Below are 16,655 nucleotides of genomic sequence, written 5' to 3' on the forward strand. Positions count from 1 at the left end.
CAGAATTGAGGCTGCAGATGGAAATTGCTAATCCACACACCCTGACGGGGGAGATTACCTTGGAGATTACCAAGTGAGCCCTTGGGTCCTTAAAAGTGTGGGAGAAGAGTCCGTGTCAATGGGATGACCAGCCATTGCTGGCTTTGCAGGGGAAGGAGAATCATGAGCCAAGGAATGTAGGTGGGCTCTAGAGCTGGAGGAAGCAAGAAGATGGCCCCCGTAGAGCCTCCAGGATGGCATGCAGGCCTGTCATCATCTTGACTTTAGCGCAAGACTCATTTCAGATTTCCTACTTCCAGAACTGCAAATCTGTATTCCAAGTCTGTATTGTTTTAAGCACTAAGTTTGTAGTAATTTGTTATAGTAGCAAATGAAAACTTAAAAGAATGAGTCAAATTTGAAATATCTGTGGGACATTCAGGAGGAGAATGAATGGCAATGTGATACTCTGCCCTGGGACACGTCCTCTTTTAAGATGACAAACATCAGGTTACAGATCAAGATCAGGTTCCTGGCCACGGGCCTCTTCCATGTGCAGACCGGGTCTCGTCGGGACTTGGTCGTATTGTTGGGATTGCACAGGGGAAACTGGTCGGCTGAGGTGGGCTGATAAACGGGGGTTTCTAAAAATGGCTCTAGATTCACAAAGCTGAGTGTGCTTGACTTCCACCCAAGCCTCACTCTGTTGTCTCACTCCGACTCACCAAACCTCCTTCATGGGCCCAATTCCACCTTCTCCTTGAGGTCGTGGGGGTGGGGGTGGGTGGGAGGGGGGATTGGCACCAGCTCTCCCAACAGGTGGCCAGGCCCCAGCAGTCCCACCTGCTCCAGAGTCAGTCTGTACAACTGCTGGAGTAATTTATATTGTTTGGCTCTTATTTTATAAAAATGAGTGGGAATGAAAAATAGATATGCTATAACCCATAAAAAGCATAAGCCTCACAAAAAATTAGTAGGGATGAAGATGAGAGCCATTAGGGGCTGATTGGAAGTTAATCACCCAGGCAGCCTGTTGTGAGAGAAACGAACAGAACTTGCCAATGAGACCAGTCAGAGTGGACACTTACTGGGCACTTCATACTCATAACCCACCAGCCCAGTGAGGCAGGTGCCCCAATTATCCCCTTTAGAGAGTCTAAAGACTAGACACAGGATGTTTAAGTTGCTTAAGAAATAACAAGTGGCTGAGCCAGGATTCAAGCCCAAAGAGCCTGCTCTGGAGCCCACCCCCACCTCCCCTGCCCTCCCTGACATCAGGGGCCTCTCTGACCTCATCCTTTCCCTGACCTCCTCCCTTCCTCTAGGTCATCTCCTGCTCCTTTCCTTGCTCTGCTCCTGTCCTGTCCACACCGGCCTCCAGGACATGCCACACATTTGCTATGCTTTGGGGCCTTTGCACCTGCTCTTCCCTTTAGAAAACTTTCCTCCCAGATACTTGTCATTCTCCCACTTCCTTTAGTCCTTATTAAACATCTTCATGAAGCACTCCCTGACCTCCTCTAGAGAGACTGGGTGCTCTGTGTAACTGGGAAGGCCTGTCCTGGATACAGGAGGCAACCAAGGGCTGGTTGAAGAGAGATTCCCAAGTCCCTCTGAGCTGGAATTAGGCTGCCGCGGAGGCCAGTGAGGGAGAGCTGGGTTTTAGCACTTTGGGACACATGCTGAAGGCCAGGAATTCTAGTTGCTCCCTGCAAAGCAATCTGGTGCATTGTGGTTGAATGTTCAGTGGCTATGAAAAGTCAAAGCCTGGCCTCAGAGGCACCATGGGGAATGAAGTGAGCCAGGTCCATCCTTCACTAGGTGAGCCCTTAACCCCTGAGGCTGGAGGGTGGAAGCAGGATAACATATGGCCTCCCAGGATGGTCTTGTCATCAGGGCCACATTCCCTGGTGTGAGGGATGGTATCACTTCCCTGATAAGAAGGCTGACTGCAAGTTCACATATATCACAAGGGCATTCCCCCAGCCCTCAGAGATGGGGAATTCTGAGCCTCATGGCACCTTCGAACCCCTTCCATGGCCATTACAGATCTTGCACCCCACATGTGCACATGTATTCTCATTCAGGATTCAAAGAGCCTGGGGAGAAAAGCAGTACCTTGGCACATAAGGAAACTGAGGCTCAGATCTAGTCACCTCCTCATCATCACACACTAAGTGCTTCTCTGAGCCTAGACTTTTGGCTCCAAGCACAGTGTTCCTGTCAGGGACACACACAAGCCACCAGCACACAAACTATTACAGACACAGAGTCTGAGAGCACTTATATCACACTGTGACCCCCAAATTCTAAAATCCCTATATTCTATAAGCATTTAATGTCAGTTAGGGATGATTCCCAAAACACCTCTGGAGGCACACCATGACGCTTCCCAACCTGCTTTTTGGTGTGGCTGGACTTTTATTCACTTCCAATGACATTTTTTGATAATCAAGGCAAGCGAAGTTATATCCATAGGTCAGAATTTATTTCATACCAGCTCATTTATAGCATCTCCAAGGACAACGTTCTGCTCAACATCATTTACACTCGAAAACAGAGAAGAACAACTTGGTAAGGCACCAGGTTACAACAGTCTGGGGAGAAGACCTTGCCTTCATTTTGGCTTGTGTAATGCCTGGGTGGTTTCTCTTTAGGTCTGCCAAGTACAGAGAACAATATTACAAAAGGTTCATTTCCACATACATGGTAGAAAGTGATAAAACAGGTTGGAAGTAATTGTGTTTTTAAATTATGACTGGCCTACACAGTAGGAGTTAAGCTAAAGTGGCATCTTCTAAAGCACAACTCATAAAATCTTCTCTGCAATACCAAGCTGCAAGTTGAACAGTGTTTGAGCTTTAAAGTGAATCGACTTAGGTTTAACTCAAGCACATACTCTAAAAAATTTTTCTGCCCAAATCACACAAAGGAAAATGGAGGAAAACCTTAAGTACAATCAATCGTACCTTTACTATTCTAGAAAATGCAGCAACATGTAAAAAATGGTTGTGTTTAAATGTCAACCCTCTAGATGTTTAGGGCTAATGGTACAGGGTTGTATCAAGTTGGGTTAAAAATAAACCACCTGAGGAAAGCTCTCAGAACTGGGCCACACAGGCCTGTTCCACTGACAACTTTCCACCAGGGCCAGAGGGTGCTGATGGCCGTCGCCCAGGGGGCCCAGGAAAGCAGCCCCAATGCTGTCACATGCATAAAATTTCTTTCAAGTCTTGTGCTCTATCTTCAAAATTAATTTGCATTGTACTCCATGACATTTATTTAAATATAAAACTACTGTTTAAAATTACTCACCAGGTAACTCTTCTGCTGCTCCCACTGCTTTACACCTGGAACAGGAGGAGCCGAGCCTAGGAAACTGGCCCCTTACAGACAGGTGAGCCAGGCAGGCCAGCATAGAGTCTGTTTAGAGTATTTCCTCAAATGAAGTAATTTTATTCACTCAGGCTATAACTAAATGCTTTGGGCAACTATGATACCAATTTCAATGTACTGAAAAATAAATAGTGAACAATCCACGTATTTTAGTTTTTAAACAAAGAAATCAGGTAATTTTATTTACTAACAAGATCAAAGAAGCGCCTACCCTGATTTTTTTACTTCTATAGGAAAACACAAATTAGCTCTTTCAAATATAAAAAAGACAACGCAAGACCCACAGAAAGATAAGACTCTTCTATTCACCGGCTCTACAGCAGTTTCCCTAGTTACTGAGTTGATTTTGGTAAATCTGCTTCACTCACTACAACCAGACATTATAATTCATGTTAGGCTACCTTTTGGCATCTCAGCAGCATAGCCATCACAAAGTAAAAAACAAAAACAAAAACAAAAACTACTCTTCTGATATGGCACATTTTTTCCTCCAGAATATTAAACCCTAAAAACTGCCACCGTGAAGAACACAAATGTTTCACAAGTATATGGTTTTCTGGCTGTCCCACAGTAAAGATGCCGCTGAGAGAGGGGGCTGTGGTCCGTACATACACCCCTGCTCCGGGCTGGCCTCAGCACATCACCCCCAGGAGCCCTTTGACACACAGCGCTGGCCTCTATTGCCAGTTCCCTGAAAGGCATCTGTGGTTTTAAGTGGTTGTTTTAACAGGTTTCAAGAGACATTCAGTATAAAACAGTTCTTAAGAGATATTCGTGTTTTGAGATGGTCTCAAAAATGTGTCAAAGTATAGTTAAAATCATATCTGAGTAGGATATAATCAAAAAGAGATCTGTTTTAAAAAGTAATAAAAAGAGGAAGCTGAGCTTCCCTCACATCTGTTTTTGTGGCCCTGCTTTTTCTCATTAACTGTTTAAAAGTCTGAATCAGCAGCAAATACAGCCATACACATGTGTGCACGCCCGCGCATACATTTTGGCTGCCTTAAGGGGAAAAAAGTACACTTCATCTCCTATAAACGTTTGCTGCAGGCCTTGTAAGAGTGTCCACTTCTCTGCAAATGGGACAATGTAAATAGTATGGAAGTTTCAAAACCATTCAAATAGGTGCTCCCTAGTGTTCTAACTGCCAGGGATTTAGGCAGTTGGGTGCACGCATAGTAAGAGCAAATATTACATTATGATCTCAACATGAATCACCCCCTAAAGAAAATATAAGAGCTTCTGACTAATACTTGCTTTACTCCACATGGCATTTTGGCTATGTTTATACGGTGTCAACACAACTGGTCTAAGAATGAAAAATCACAATACACAATTTTTCCTTTTTGGTTTACACAGTGTCATTGAGTTAGGAGATGTTTGTTGGTTGATTTTAGATCTTAAGCAACCAGGTATTAACATATGACAAAAGCAACTGTTTTGAGGGACTGTAGGCAGAGGTCTCTCGTTTTCCCTCAGATTTTAATTCCTTAAAGTTTTATAAAGTGTGGAGTTTCAAAGCTAAGAGTTATTTTCAGCATAGCTGGCCTGTGGACATAACGCACTTGCATGAAGTAGCCCTTAATCAAGGGAAGCTAACTATACCATTTCTTCTTTTGTTCTTCTGTACGTTATAAATCTAGCAAAATTTCATTCTTGACACTCAGATTTGAAGTGTCTTTTTCATATTAGATATAAATTAATCCAGAGGTCTAGAGCTCTAAATTTCCAGAGTTACCAAAAAATGCTTAACTGACTTCAAAAATATCTTGCATAATTAGTAATCAACTCATCCCTAAGCTCAAACAAACAAGAATATCAAAGGCAAGAAAAAAATCCAAAAATCGAGAGCTCCACCTATTATACATATACATACACACGTTCTCTATACAGGTTCTACATGATAAAAGGAGTCATTTTAGCTAATATAGCTTCTAATGTGGACTTCATCTAAAAATTGCCTTTCTGGGTTTCTGGCCAGCATCATACGAAACAGCAGTACTTCTTCCACCAGGACTTGGAGAGGTTTTTCATTTTGTCTGGAGTCCTGCTTTTGGACTTCTTTGGCTGTTGCTGAGTGTCCGAGTACTGAATGCCAGCAACGATGGCCGCGTCAAAGACCTCTTTGAGGTTTTTCTGAGTCAAGGCCGAACACTCGATGTAAGAGGCAGCTTTCATTTCCTCGGCACACAACTTAGCCGCCTCTTCAGGCACGGGCTTCTCTTTGCATTTGTCCAGCTCAATAAGGACTTTGACATCTTCTCTTAGATCTGACTGAGTTCCAACGAGGATGATGGGGGCTTTGGGACAGTGGCATCGGATCTCCGGTACCCACTTCTCACTGACGTTCTGGAAGGACGAGGGGCTCACCACACTGAAGCACAGAAGAAAGATGTCCGTGTTGGTGTAGCAGAGAGGCCTCAGTTTGTCAAACTCATCCTGCAACCGATCAAAGCATCCAACAGTTATTCATCTAATCAATTCTCATCGGAAAAGAGACCACCTTAACATTTTTTTTCCTGAATGGGTCTGGCAGGGCTGGTTACAGGAGGAAGAGCCAGCACCTCAGAAAGCAGGGGCTTACTCAGTGGGGCCCGCACCCCCACCCCATGAAATCTGCCCAGTGTGCTCCATGTGCTCACCAGTACTCATGATCCTCTTGTACCCTACCACAGAAAAAGTACTTACACTAGGTTGAGTTTTAGAAATAAAATTTACTTCATCTAGCCTTTAGCCTAGAGTAACATAGATTTTCAATGCTGGTATTTAGCTCCTGTTCTAAAATTTAGCAGCCACACTGATCCCCAAGTCTCCAACCTGACCCCAGTGAACCCCAGTCTGATACAGCTCCCCTTGTCCTCATGACAGCTGTGAGTGATGCCCAACTCATCCCATTGGCACTGCACACAGTCAAGGCAAGCACAGTGCTCAGTATACCCAGTAATGTTCATCAGACAAAAGGATAGACCCAAAATCGGAGTTCAGGACCTCTGACGGCCACTCCCCTGGGCAATACAGAGAACCCGTGCCTCTCAATGTCACTTACAACAATGTGACATACAATGTCACATTGGTTCATATATTCCTATTCTTGCTTGATACACCTTTCTTATTATCTCTTTTCCTCCCTCCTTCTTCCTTTTTTTAAAAAAATTATTTATTTATTCATGAGAGAGAGGCAGAGACACAGGCAGAGGGAAAAGCAGGCTCCCTGCAGGGAGCCCGATGTGGAACTTGATCCCAGGACCCTGGGATCATGACCTGAGCTGAAGGTAGACACTCAATCACTGAGCCACCCAGGTGCCCCCCTTTCTTCCTTTTCCTTTCTTTTCTCCTTGCAAATACCAGGGGCCTCCACACTCAGTGCTTTGGGAAGATAAAGGATCAGAGAAAGTGCATACCCACCCTACCTTAAGGTACAGAGAACTGGATGGAATAATCACAGTTTGTCCTATCAACCAAGCAACATGCTGCTGATGCCTGCCCCAGTCCATCTACTTCAGAGATGGATGCTGGACAGCAGCCACTGTGCAGGGCCAGGGGATTCAGATGGGAACACACAGACCTGGCCTCAGCCCTTGTAGACATATCTGTCTCCAAATCAGTATTTTTTATTGTCCCCTGGAGTGCCATATTCAACTACCTGAACACTTTCAATCAGCTCACTCAGAGAAAAATATTTACATCACCTTATTCTTTTTCAAAATGTCTATTCGTGGGGGCACCTAGCTGCCTCAGTCGGAAGACATACTACTCTTGATCTCAAAGTCATAAGTTCAAGCCACATTTTTGGTGTCAAGATCACCAAAAAACTAAACTTTCAAAAAATAAAAAATAAAATAAAATTCCTATCTCTGGCGGCCAGCCTCGCACAGGTGTACTATGACATATAACTTCCCAGTGGCAAGAAAAAGTGAAATGTCATCCAGGTTTTCATTACTTCATTAGCATGCTCTGATTATTTACAAACTACTATTTACATGCACATTATTCTGCATCTGTGGCCACCCTGTAGGTGTAAAGGCAATCTGCACCTGTTTCACCTGAAGGCACTTTCTTCATTTGAGGCTCCGTATTTCAGTCGTAGGGCAACAACCAACTAACAGTTGAAGTCAACCAGCTAAAAATGCTCAGGGATGAATCTGGCATTTCATCCTTGCCACTTGTCAGACTTCTCTACGCAATGGTTTAAAAAGAACAACTTGGCTTTTTTAGTGCCAACTTTGTGCTGAAAGAATAAACACAGAAACTCAAGCAGGTAGACTATGGCCCAGCTCTGAGGATCTTGTAATAAAACATTCCCTCTGTTCTCAGAGGCCTCAAAGAAGCAGCACAAAACTGAGCCTCAAAACAGGTCAGCTCCCTTAGGCAACTGCAGCTGGCTGCTGGAAGCCAGTCACCTTGGCCATGCCCTGCAAGCTGGGGGTTGCATTACCAATAAAAAGAAAGGCAAACTCAGGGGTTGGGCCTTGTGACAGGGCTTTGGAAATCTGGCTCCCCGGACCTCTTGAGATTCTGGCTAAGGGGTTCACGGAACCAAGCAGAAATTAAACTCTCCTCCTCACTGCCTGACCAGAAACCTTAGATTTTTGCTGAAATCAATACAACATACATATGCGTGACGAGGCCAACTGGAATGTACCCTCAAGGAAATGTGTTCTGAGGCCCAATGATTTGCATGCACCTGCCAGGTCTGCAGGGAAGATATACAGAATTCAGTCAGGGACAGGGTGTGGCGGACAGGCCACTGAACAGTAGCACTGGTCAAGCTGAAACCTGATTTTTTTTAACGCAGAGATTCTTCAAGGGCCACCTGGGTCAAAAAGCTGAGGAATTTTCAGCTTCTCCAGTCAACACCACAGAGATCGCCTATTTCAGAGACAGTCCCTTCTCCAAAGTTATGTTTCTCAAAGTCCTCAGTCTCTATTTTCACTTGAGTAAGACTGTGAGTCCAATGCTAAAAACTCCTTTTAATATCTTCTATGCTCACTACCTCCCTAACGAGAAAACCGAAAGACAAGAAAAGCGATTTCTAGTTCCTTATCCAGCCAGTAGAGACATATTCTTGCTCTAAGCTTCCATATGAAACCTGCATTTGAGCCCCAGGTCAGGGCTACTGGTGCTTACACTCCCCTGGAGCTAGAAACAGAGGTCACACAAGTCACTTTAAGCCCACAAGGCTATCCTGAGAACTGCCTGGAGGACGGAGGAGTTTCACTGGCCGAGTCAACATTAGGGAAATACAGCAGGTGCCAAATCAAGTCCTGGGGTGCCTAGGGAGCTCAGTCGGTTAAGCATCTGCCTTTGGCTCAGATTATGATCCCAAGATCTTGGGATCAAGCCCCACATAGAGGCATCGTCGGGTTTCTTGCTCAGCAGGGAGCCTGCTTCTTCCTCTCCCTCTGCCTCTGCCTGTTGCTCCCCCTGCTTGTGTGCCTGCACTCTGTCAAATAAATAAATAAAATATTTTTAAAAATAAAAATAAAAAGTCCCTTAAAAGGTAGTTTATCAGATCTGGACTAAGGAAGGTAGGGAAGAACTATAACTCTGATCAGCTTTGCTATTAATCAAAATAAGTCCTAAGCGGGGGATCCCTGGGTGGCGCAGCGGTTTGGCCCCTGCCTTTGACCCAGGGTGCGATCCTGGAGTCCCGGGATCGAGTCCCGTGTCAGGCTCCCGGCGTGGAACCTGCTCCTCCCTCTGCCCGTGTCTCTGCCTCTCTCTCTCTCTATGTCTGTCATGAATAAATAAATAAATAAATAAATCTTAAAAAAAAAATGTCCTAAGGGATACTTATGGAGTAGGGGAAAAAATGATCTTAACAGCTGTGTAGTTTTCACCGGTTTTGAAGTTGGTTTTTCTCATTCATTACATAATAAGGTGTACTTTACTAACTAATACAGTTAAACAATACAGTAAATCTCAATGAAAACGTCACTGGGAGACCAAAAGAATAATTTCCAAACTAAAGCTTACCAACTTGCGCCAAAGCCCTTTTATTTCCCTAATTATGAAATGTTTCCATGAAAATACCTCCAAAATTATTCTTGTGCTTCCCCAACTTTTAAACAGGCTATACTAAGGAAAAACTGAACTCTGCCTCAATAATTCAGGGTCATTTTTATAAAGTTTTTCCCACACTTCTTTCAAAACTGCTCAGAGGTTTTTCTCCTCAGACCCATCTGTCCTGTCCCCCACACTAACACCGCCTTCCTCCTTATGGAATTTCACAGGTTTCTTTCACAATTTCTACTAACTGGTTTGTCTTCCCTACAGATTGCAAGTCTTCTGAGGGGCAGGCCAGGACTTAAGTTTGAATTCCCCAGTGCCTAGCACTCCATTATGTGCATCAATCATAAACTGTGACAGCGCCCTATTATGTGCCAGGCGCCATGTGTGCACTAAGCCTAGAACCCCAACTTGGGAAGCCATGTCTGTAACAAGAATCAACACCTAAGGGAGAGCCCCATTAGTGGGCAGGGACGTGCAATGAGCTGCTTGCTCCTTCTCTCAAGGGTCTCTAGGAACTGTACCTTCTTGTTTTACCAGGAATGCCTGTATTTATTGATATGCTACCCTGGCCACCTTTTAAAGATCAGAAAATCAGACACATAGTAGGAAAAATATTCTTACTTTATACAAAGCAATTAAGCTTTCATTACAAATACCAGGAGAGCATTCAGAAAGATTAACTACTAGGAGAGCAGTGTCCTTTTGAGTTTTCTCTTCCACAGGAAATAAGATCCACACTGTGTGTGCTTTCTTTGGCTGCAGCTGAAGGGGAATCCGAGATGCTCCAGTGCAAAAGAGGCAGGGCATGCCACTCTGGCCACCACCAAACCGGTATTGAGCTGAGAACCAAAGCTGCCCAGTCTTGTGTCATTTGAGTTTTGAGAAATAAACCTGTGAATTTGCTGCCCCAGGTGAGATAAGCAGTATGGAAGCTGTGGCGTGGGCGAGTCACTGGGGAACACTGGAAAGCGAGCTTCTTCAACAACAGATGGTCATGTGATAACACCTCAGAAAGTGAAATGGGCATTTGACATGCCTACAAAGTGCCCTCAGCGTTTGCTCTGACAAGTACAGAAAAGAGTACATGTTTATCAACTGTCACTTTGACAAACTCAAGAGATGGCACCGTGGGTTCTCACAGAGAACAAGGAGATCTCAGTGATGAGCACTGTGCCAAGGGTCCCTGGAGCTCGTCGAGGAATACCCCCATCCCCGTCACTCCCTGGGTGTCTCATCCAAGTGCCTGACCCCCAAGACAAGAATAAATGTTCACGATTTGGAAAGACTAAGTCCAGGTTCATTCACTGCCCTAGCTCAGGACAGCTTCGACCACTGTATCTCTGCTTCAAAGGACGGGGTGGCCCTAGTGAGGAAACCACAGCATAGGGAAGGAAATATTAACACCCACTGACACAAACTCCATCTTTTTCAGGGGGACCCCCAGATGGTACAGTTGGCTGAGCATGTCTGGTTCTTGGTTTCAGCTGAGGTCATGATCTCAGGGTCGTGGGATCGAGCCCTGTGTCAGACTCCACACACAGCATGGAGTCAGCTTGAAGCTCTCTCTCTCTCTCTCCCTCTGCCTCCCCCACCACGCTCTTTCTCTCTCTCTCTCTAAAATAAATAAAATCTCTTTAAAAACCTCCATTTTTCTCTTGAGCAAATTTAATATTTGGCTTGTTGACTTCTAACAAAATGATTCTATCACCAACTTACTTGAAGAAATGATCACAAAGCATCACTGATAATTTTTTAATAAAAACGAGAAAGTAAATAAGATCAGGAACTCCATAAGAATTCCTATTCTTGATCCTTTGTTCCCTATCCTGTCCATGCAAAGCTGGACCAAACCCTGTTTTATGAGGGCAGAGCCATCTCCCCACCTCACTGCCACCCCCTGAGAGGGGCAGGGCTGGGGCCACTTCATGAGGCTTTAGAATGACCCAGTTATAGAGGGTAGTTATTCTGAGGCCTCTAAATGGCCAGTCCCTTCCCAGCCAATCCACTAACCTGTCCGGCAGTGTCACAGAGCTGGAGTCTCACAGGCCGGCCGTCCACAGACACCACAGCTTAAAAGCAAAGTGAAAACAATTATCAAAGTGTGTCTTTTAACCCGTTTCAGGAAGAAAAAAAAAAAAAAGTTATAGCTGGGAACTACCATTCTCCCTCCATACCTTTCAGTTATTCTGGGTTTCCTCACGAATTAAAGACTTGCCTAAAACAAGGAGGCCCCAAGGAGGCATTTTTGTCTACAAACCCTCCAGGGCTGGCAATTCCCTACCCTGTCAGGGCTGAAGCTGCAAATCCCTTAGCCGTTTGATGGCACCCCAGAAAGACCTGTACTTTTAGCCCAGCCCCGGAAGATTTATTTTCCTGTCACACTCGGTTCAAAAAAACTAAAAACAACACTAGGGGGTAAATGGGAACCAACCTTGCCGTTTTAACTCAGTGGAAAACCTCACAAATAATTCTGTTTTCCCTTGGGAAGTGTTCCAAGACTTCATGGTTTATCATAAAATTGTAGCTTGTTTTGAGAACATGAGCAAACACAGGCTGCCTGCATTGTCCTGTTTATAGAAGAGGGCACTGCTTATCTCACCATGTCAGCTCAAAGAGAGGATTAAAACAGAAAAGAAGAGAAAGCCTGCCCACCTTTCCACTAGGATGGGGTACTGGGCAGGGGCCTGCATCAGGGCACAGCCTGGATGTTTCTACTTGAATTTAAGCACTCAGGTTTGTCTCAGTACAACTTTCTAAATTGCTTTTCATGTTTACAATAGTCAGCTGGAAGGGAAAAGGGGTGAAAAACAGAACCATTTGGGTGGAACCCCATTAGTGTAGCAGTTTTCTCCAGGGTACCTTCGAGATGGAAGAAATGAAGCGCTTGCCATCAGGACTCTCTAAAAGGTCAAGAAGCTTTTTTTTTTTCTTTTCTTTTAAGAGCAAGAGAGAATGCTTTCCATTAGCCTCTGTGGGAGACTCGTACTTTACCTTTACTAGTCCTTTCTAATAAATTTCAAAAAGACCTGAAAAAAATCCTTTATCTTTGTTTCCACCAAACCAAAACACAGCACACCATACGTAAGAGCTTAAAGAGACGCTGAAAAAATATCAAGAATCATAAACAGGGCCAACGGGGGAGATGGAAGTCGGAGCAGTGGGCGCAGGGGAGAGGCACGCTGGAGAAATCGCGTTTATTCTCAGGGTTTAATCCAAACCTAAGCCCGTAGCGCCGTTTTCACTAAATCAAGTCTTTCCTGCCGTTTCTGTGGCTCTTCAAAGTGGAGACGCCCCTTGTGAGCGGAGCCGCCGAAAGGAAAGGACCGACTCCCAGGGCCACAGGTAATGGCACCTGCGCGTCACCTTCCCGGTGAAACTCTGCAGCGGCGCCAGCAGCGTCGACCTGACGCAACTTTGCTACGCAGCAAACTGACCAGGCGTCCTGAACTCGACCTATTTGTTATTAAATTGCCGCATCATTTCTTTTCGCACAGGCTCGGTCCCCGTACCCCGCCCCCTCCGCCGGGCTCGGGTTCGGGGGCTCCCGGCTGCCCCGCGGTCCTGCAGGTGGCTCCGCGCTCGCCGGGTCCCCACGGCCCGGTCCGCTTCCCATCGGGGGCCCGCGACCCTCGCGCGACGCTCCCTCCCGCCGGCACCGGGCCGCCAGCACCGCGCCCCCGGCCCCCGGCCCCGCTCACCCGAGAAGTTGTCGAAGGCGGTGGGGATGTACTCGGTGGGGTAGCCGTTGGTGGTGTAGCTCACCACCAGGCTGGTCTTGCCCACCGCGCCGTCGCCGACTAGCACGCACTTGACGCCGCGCCCCTCCGCACCGCCCGCGCGCCCCCGGCCCCCCGGCGCCCCGGGCCCGCGCCCCCCGCGCGCCCCGCGCTCCCGGCGCGGCGGAACGGGCGGCGCCTCGCAGCGGCCGGGGAACGCGGGGTCCCCCTGCTGCGGGGGCATCGGTGCGCGCGCTCGGGCGTGCAGGCGCGGGCGAGCAGGGCCCGGCCCGACCGCCCCTCCGACCCGGAGCCCCGCGGGAGGGAAGAGCTGTCAGCGACCGCTGCGGGCGCGTGCCCGGCCCCCGAGAGCGGCGCTTCCAGGCCTCACGCTCCCAGACAAAGGCGGCCCGGGGGCTCGCGGCTCGCGGCTCGCGGCTCGGGCGGCGCCACCTGGCTCGGCTCGGCGCTGCCGGAGGACTGCGGGCCGAGCGCCGTGGAGCCCGAGCGCGCTCTGTCTCCTCCCGGCTTCCCGGCGACACGACGCGTGGGGGGCGGGCGGGGAGGGGAAAGAGGCGGATCCGGCCCGGCCGCTCTGTCCCCGCGCCGAGGCCACAGCGCCCCCCGCCTGCGCGCCGGGCCCCTGCACCCGGGCCGGAGGCGGTGCTACGCCGGGCAGGAGGGGAGCGCCCACGCGGGCTCCGGGTCCCAGCACCCGCCGCGGGGCTGGCGGACGGGCGGCAAACCCCGAAAGCCGGTGGTGGGGCGCGGCGCCTGGAGGAGCCGGGTGGCGGAGGGCAGCATCCTCCTCGGCGCCCGAGACCCGCGCCCGAGACCGACACCAGCGCCGGAGCGGCCGGAGCGGTTCCGCCTCATTGCGCCCCCGCGGCCGGGAAGCCGGGGCTTGCTCCTGTTCCCCTGGCTCCCGCCTCCCCTTCTCGGCCGCCGCCGGTGCTGTGGGGCCCCTTGCTGGCCACAAGGTGTCCTGGGGACACGTTTGCAAGAGACTGAATTAAAAGGCAACTTTTTGAAGTCTAGCTAAGCCCATCGTTATTTAGCCCACCTAAAATAATTTATATCATTTGGGAGCAAAATGATACCAGATCCGGTGTTAATGCTCGTTTGGTACGCCATGAACCGGCAAATTGATTTTAGACCCAAATTCTTCTTTTATTTTACTCAAATGTAATTTGGCTACATTAAAGTATCGGCAGGGAGGAGACGGGGGCGGGGAGGGGGGGCAATTCCATTTACCTCTGACTTCTTCCTCTCTGCCTTCCTCCTACATTTAGCAAACAGTCCATTCAGACAACACGGAAGCCTCTCTGGGTCTAGTCAGGACACGGAGGCTCCTCAGGGTTCACAGTGTGGTTTCAGAAGCAGCACATACTATTAACATGAATACTGATGCTACAACAACAATAACAGCAATAGCTAATACATACTGAGCCTTTCAGTGCCAGACACTGTTGTAAACACTTTGCCTGAACTAATTCCTTTCATCTCGACATCACTTAAACCCATTTTACGGATGAGAAAATCTCAGACACAGAGATACTGAAAAAGTGCTCAGGTTCCCAGCTCACAAAGTGGCAGTGACAAGATCCAAACGCAAAGAGTCTAGCTCCAGAGCCTAAGCTCTTCCTTTTTTTTTTTTTTCCTTCCAGGTTCTTATTTAAATACCAGGCAGTTAACATACAGTGTATTAGTTTCAGGTGTAGAGTTTAGTGGCCAAGGGCTAAATCTCTAAACCAATTTCCTGAAAGCAAAAACAAGTTGATGTGATAGAAGTATAACCTTGGTCCCAATGAAGAGGTTAATTAATGAAGAGGCTAGATGCGTAAACCCAGGGCCCTTCACTTTCAGAGAACCCCCTCCAAGACCTTAGGGGCCCTGGCAATGTGTATTGTAAATTTTGCAAAATAACACATTTTTACCACTACCAGTTAAGTCCACTGTCTCAACTCTAACTTCCCCTCATACTGAGAGGCTTTGAAGTGGCTTCAAAGTGAACTTTTTAACCAAGGAAAGTGAAGTTGGAGACACATTTTGTTTGGGTTTAACGGATACAGAGTCAGGTAAATAGGGTGAGGTAAGGGAAGTGCCAAAGGAGCAAAATATAGGGAGGCCCACCTTGCATTTGTGTGACTCAGAGATGAAGCCCCTTTAGGTTTAGAGCCTCAAGCACCTGGCTTGCTTCTCCCTAGCCCTGACCCCGTGGGATTTATTTATGTGGTTTTATAGTTTCTATGTGTAACATCACTGCTAGCCATCCAGGTGTACAGACGGCTACCAATGGCACACCTACTACCATTTGCAGTGTCATGTTAGTGTCCACCTGAACTTTTCTACATTGCCCAGCACTGAAAGGGTTCCAGTAGCAAAAGAATAACACATTTTGAGACAGAGCCAGAAGCTAGTCTATGGTGATTTTTTTACATCATAAAACACAGTATTGTGAGTGTTGAGTACTAGAGAGAGTTTGAGTCTCTCAACTATACCTGGTCAAAATGGAAGTTCTCTCCTATCAGGAATATGCTCTAAATGTAGCACAGGCGATTACAAATGCATCATACGTTTTTGGAGGAAATCTCATGAAATAGAATAGCTATGACTTCCTATGTCTGTAAGGACAAAATCCTGTAGTGGTATCACAAACAGCAAGTTCACATGCACATGAAGTACATTTCTAATCCTCTCCTGGAAAATCTATTACCAAATTACAAAATTGGTCAAAGGGTATGCAGCTAGGGGGATAAAGGGAGATATTGTTCAAGGGGCACAAAGTTTCAGTTACACAAGATAAATAAGTTCTGGAGATCTAATGTATAATCATATAACTATAGCTAAAACATTGTATTGTATACTTGAATATAATTAAGTTCCTCAAATTTGATAAACCTTTAGGCTGGACAAAATTTTACTCTACCCCTACATCTGGCCATAGGTTAGTTTTTATATCCTATAGCCTCTGACTCCTACTTTACTCCTTTAAAAAAAAAAAAGTGTTATTCAATTTACTTAAACTGAAAAAAAAAATTCACCCCACCCCACCCTCACCTCTTGTAACCACCAATCTGTTCTGTGTATCTGTGACCTTGTTTGTTCCAGTTTGTTTGGATTCTATATGTAAGTGAGATCATACAATATTTGTCTTTCTCTTTCTGACTTTTTTCACTTAGCAAAATGCCCCCAGAGTCCATCCATGTTGTCACAAATGGCAAGATGTCATTCTTTTTTATGACTGAGTAATATTCTATTATGTGTGTATATAACACACTTTCTTTATCCATTCAGTCATCTAGGATACCTAAGTTGCTTCCCTGTCTCAATTATTATAAATAGTGCCACAATGAATATGGAGGCACAGATATCTTTTTGAATTAGTATTTTCAGGGGTGCCTGGGTGGCTCACTGGTTGAGTGTCTGCCTTTGGTTCGGCTCAGGTCATGATCCTGGGGCCCAGGGATTGAGTCCCATATCAGGCTCCTAGTGGGGAGCCTGCTTATGTCTCTGCTCTCTCTCTGTGTCTTTCATGAATGAATAAATAAA

General features: G+C 46.7%; 1 protein-coding gene across 1 annotated transcript; it reads right to left on the bottom strand.

The window, feature by feature from the left end:
• Window positions 1-2,445: 2,445 nt before the first annotated feature.
• On the bottom strand, window positions 2,446-13,362 carry RHOU (ras homolog family member U). Its single transcript, XM_077894573.1, has 3 exons — window positions 13,086-13,362; window positions 11,398-11,456; window positions 2,446-5,814 (listed from the first exon to the last, which is right to left on the bottom strand). The coding sequence occupies exons 1-3, from the start codon at window positions 13,345-13,347 to the stop codon at window positions 5,359-5,361; spliced, it is 777 nt and encodes a 258-aa protein (XP_077750699.1). The 5' UTR covers window positions 13,348-13,362; the 3' UTR covers window positions 2,446-5,358.
• Window positions 13,363-16,655: the final 3,293 nt, after the last annotated feature.

This window comes from Canis aureus, chromosome 4 (assembly GCF_053574225.1).
Source record: "Canis aureus isolate CA01 chromosome 4, VMU_Caureus_v.1.0, whole genome shotgun sequence".
Lineage (NCBI taxonomy): Eukaryota > Metazoa > Chordata > Mammalia > Carnivora > Canidae > Canis > Canis aureus.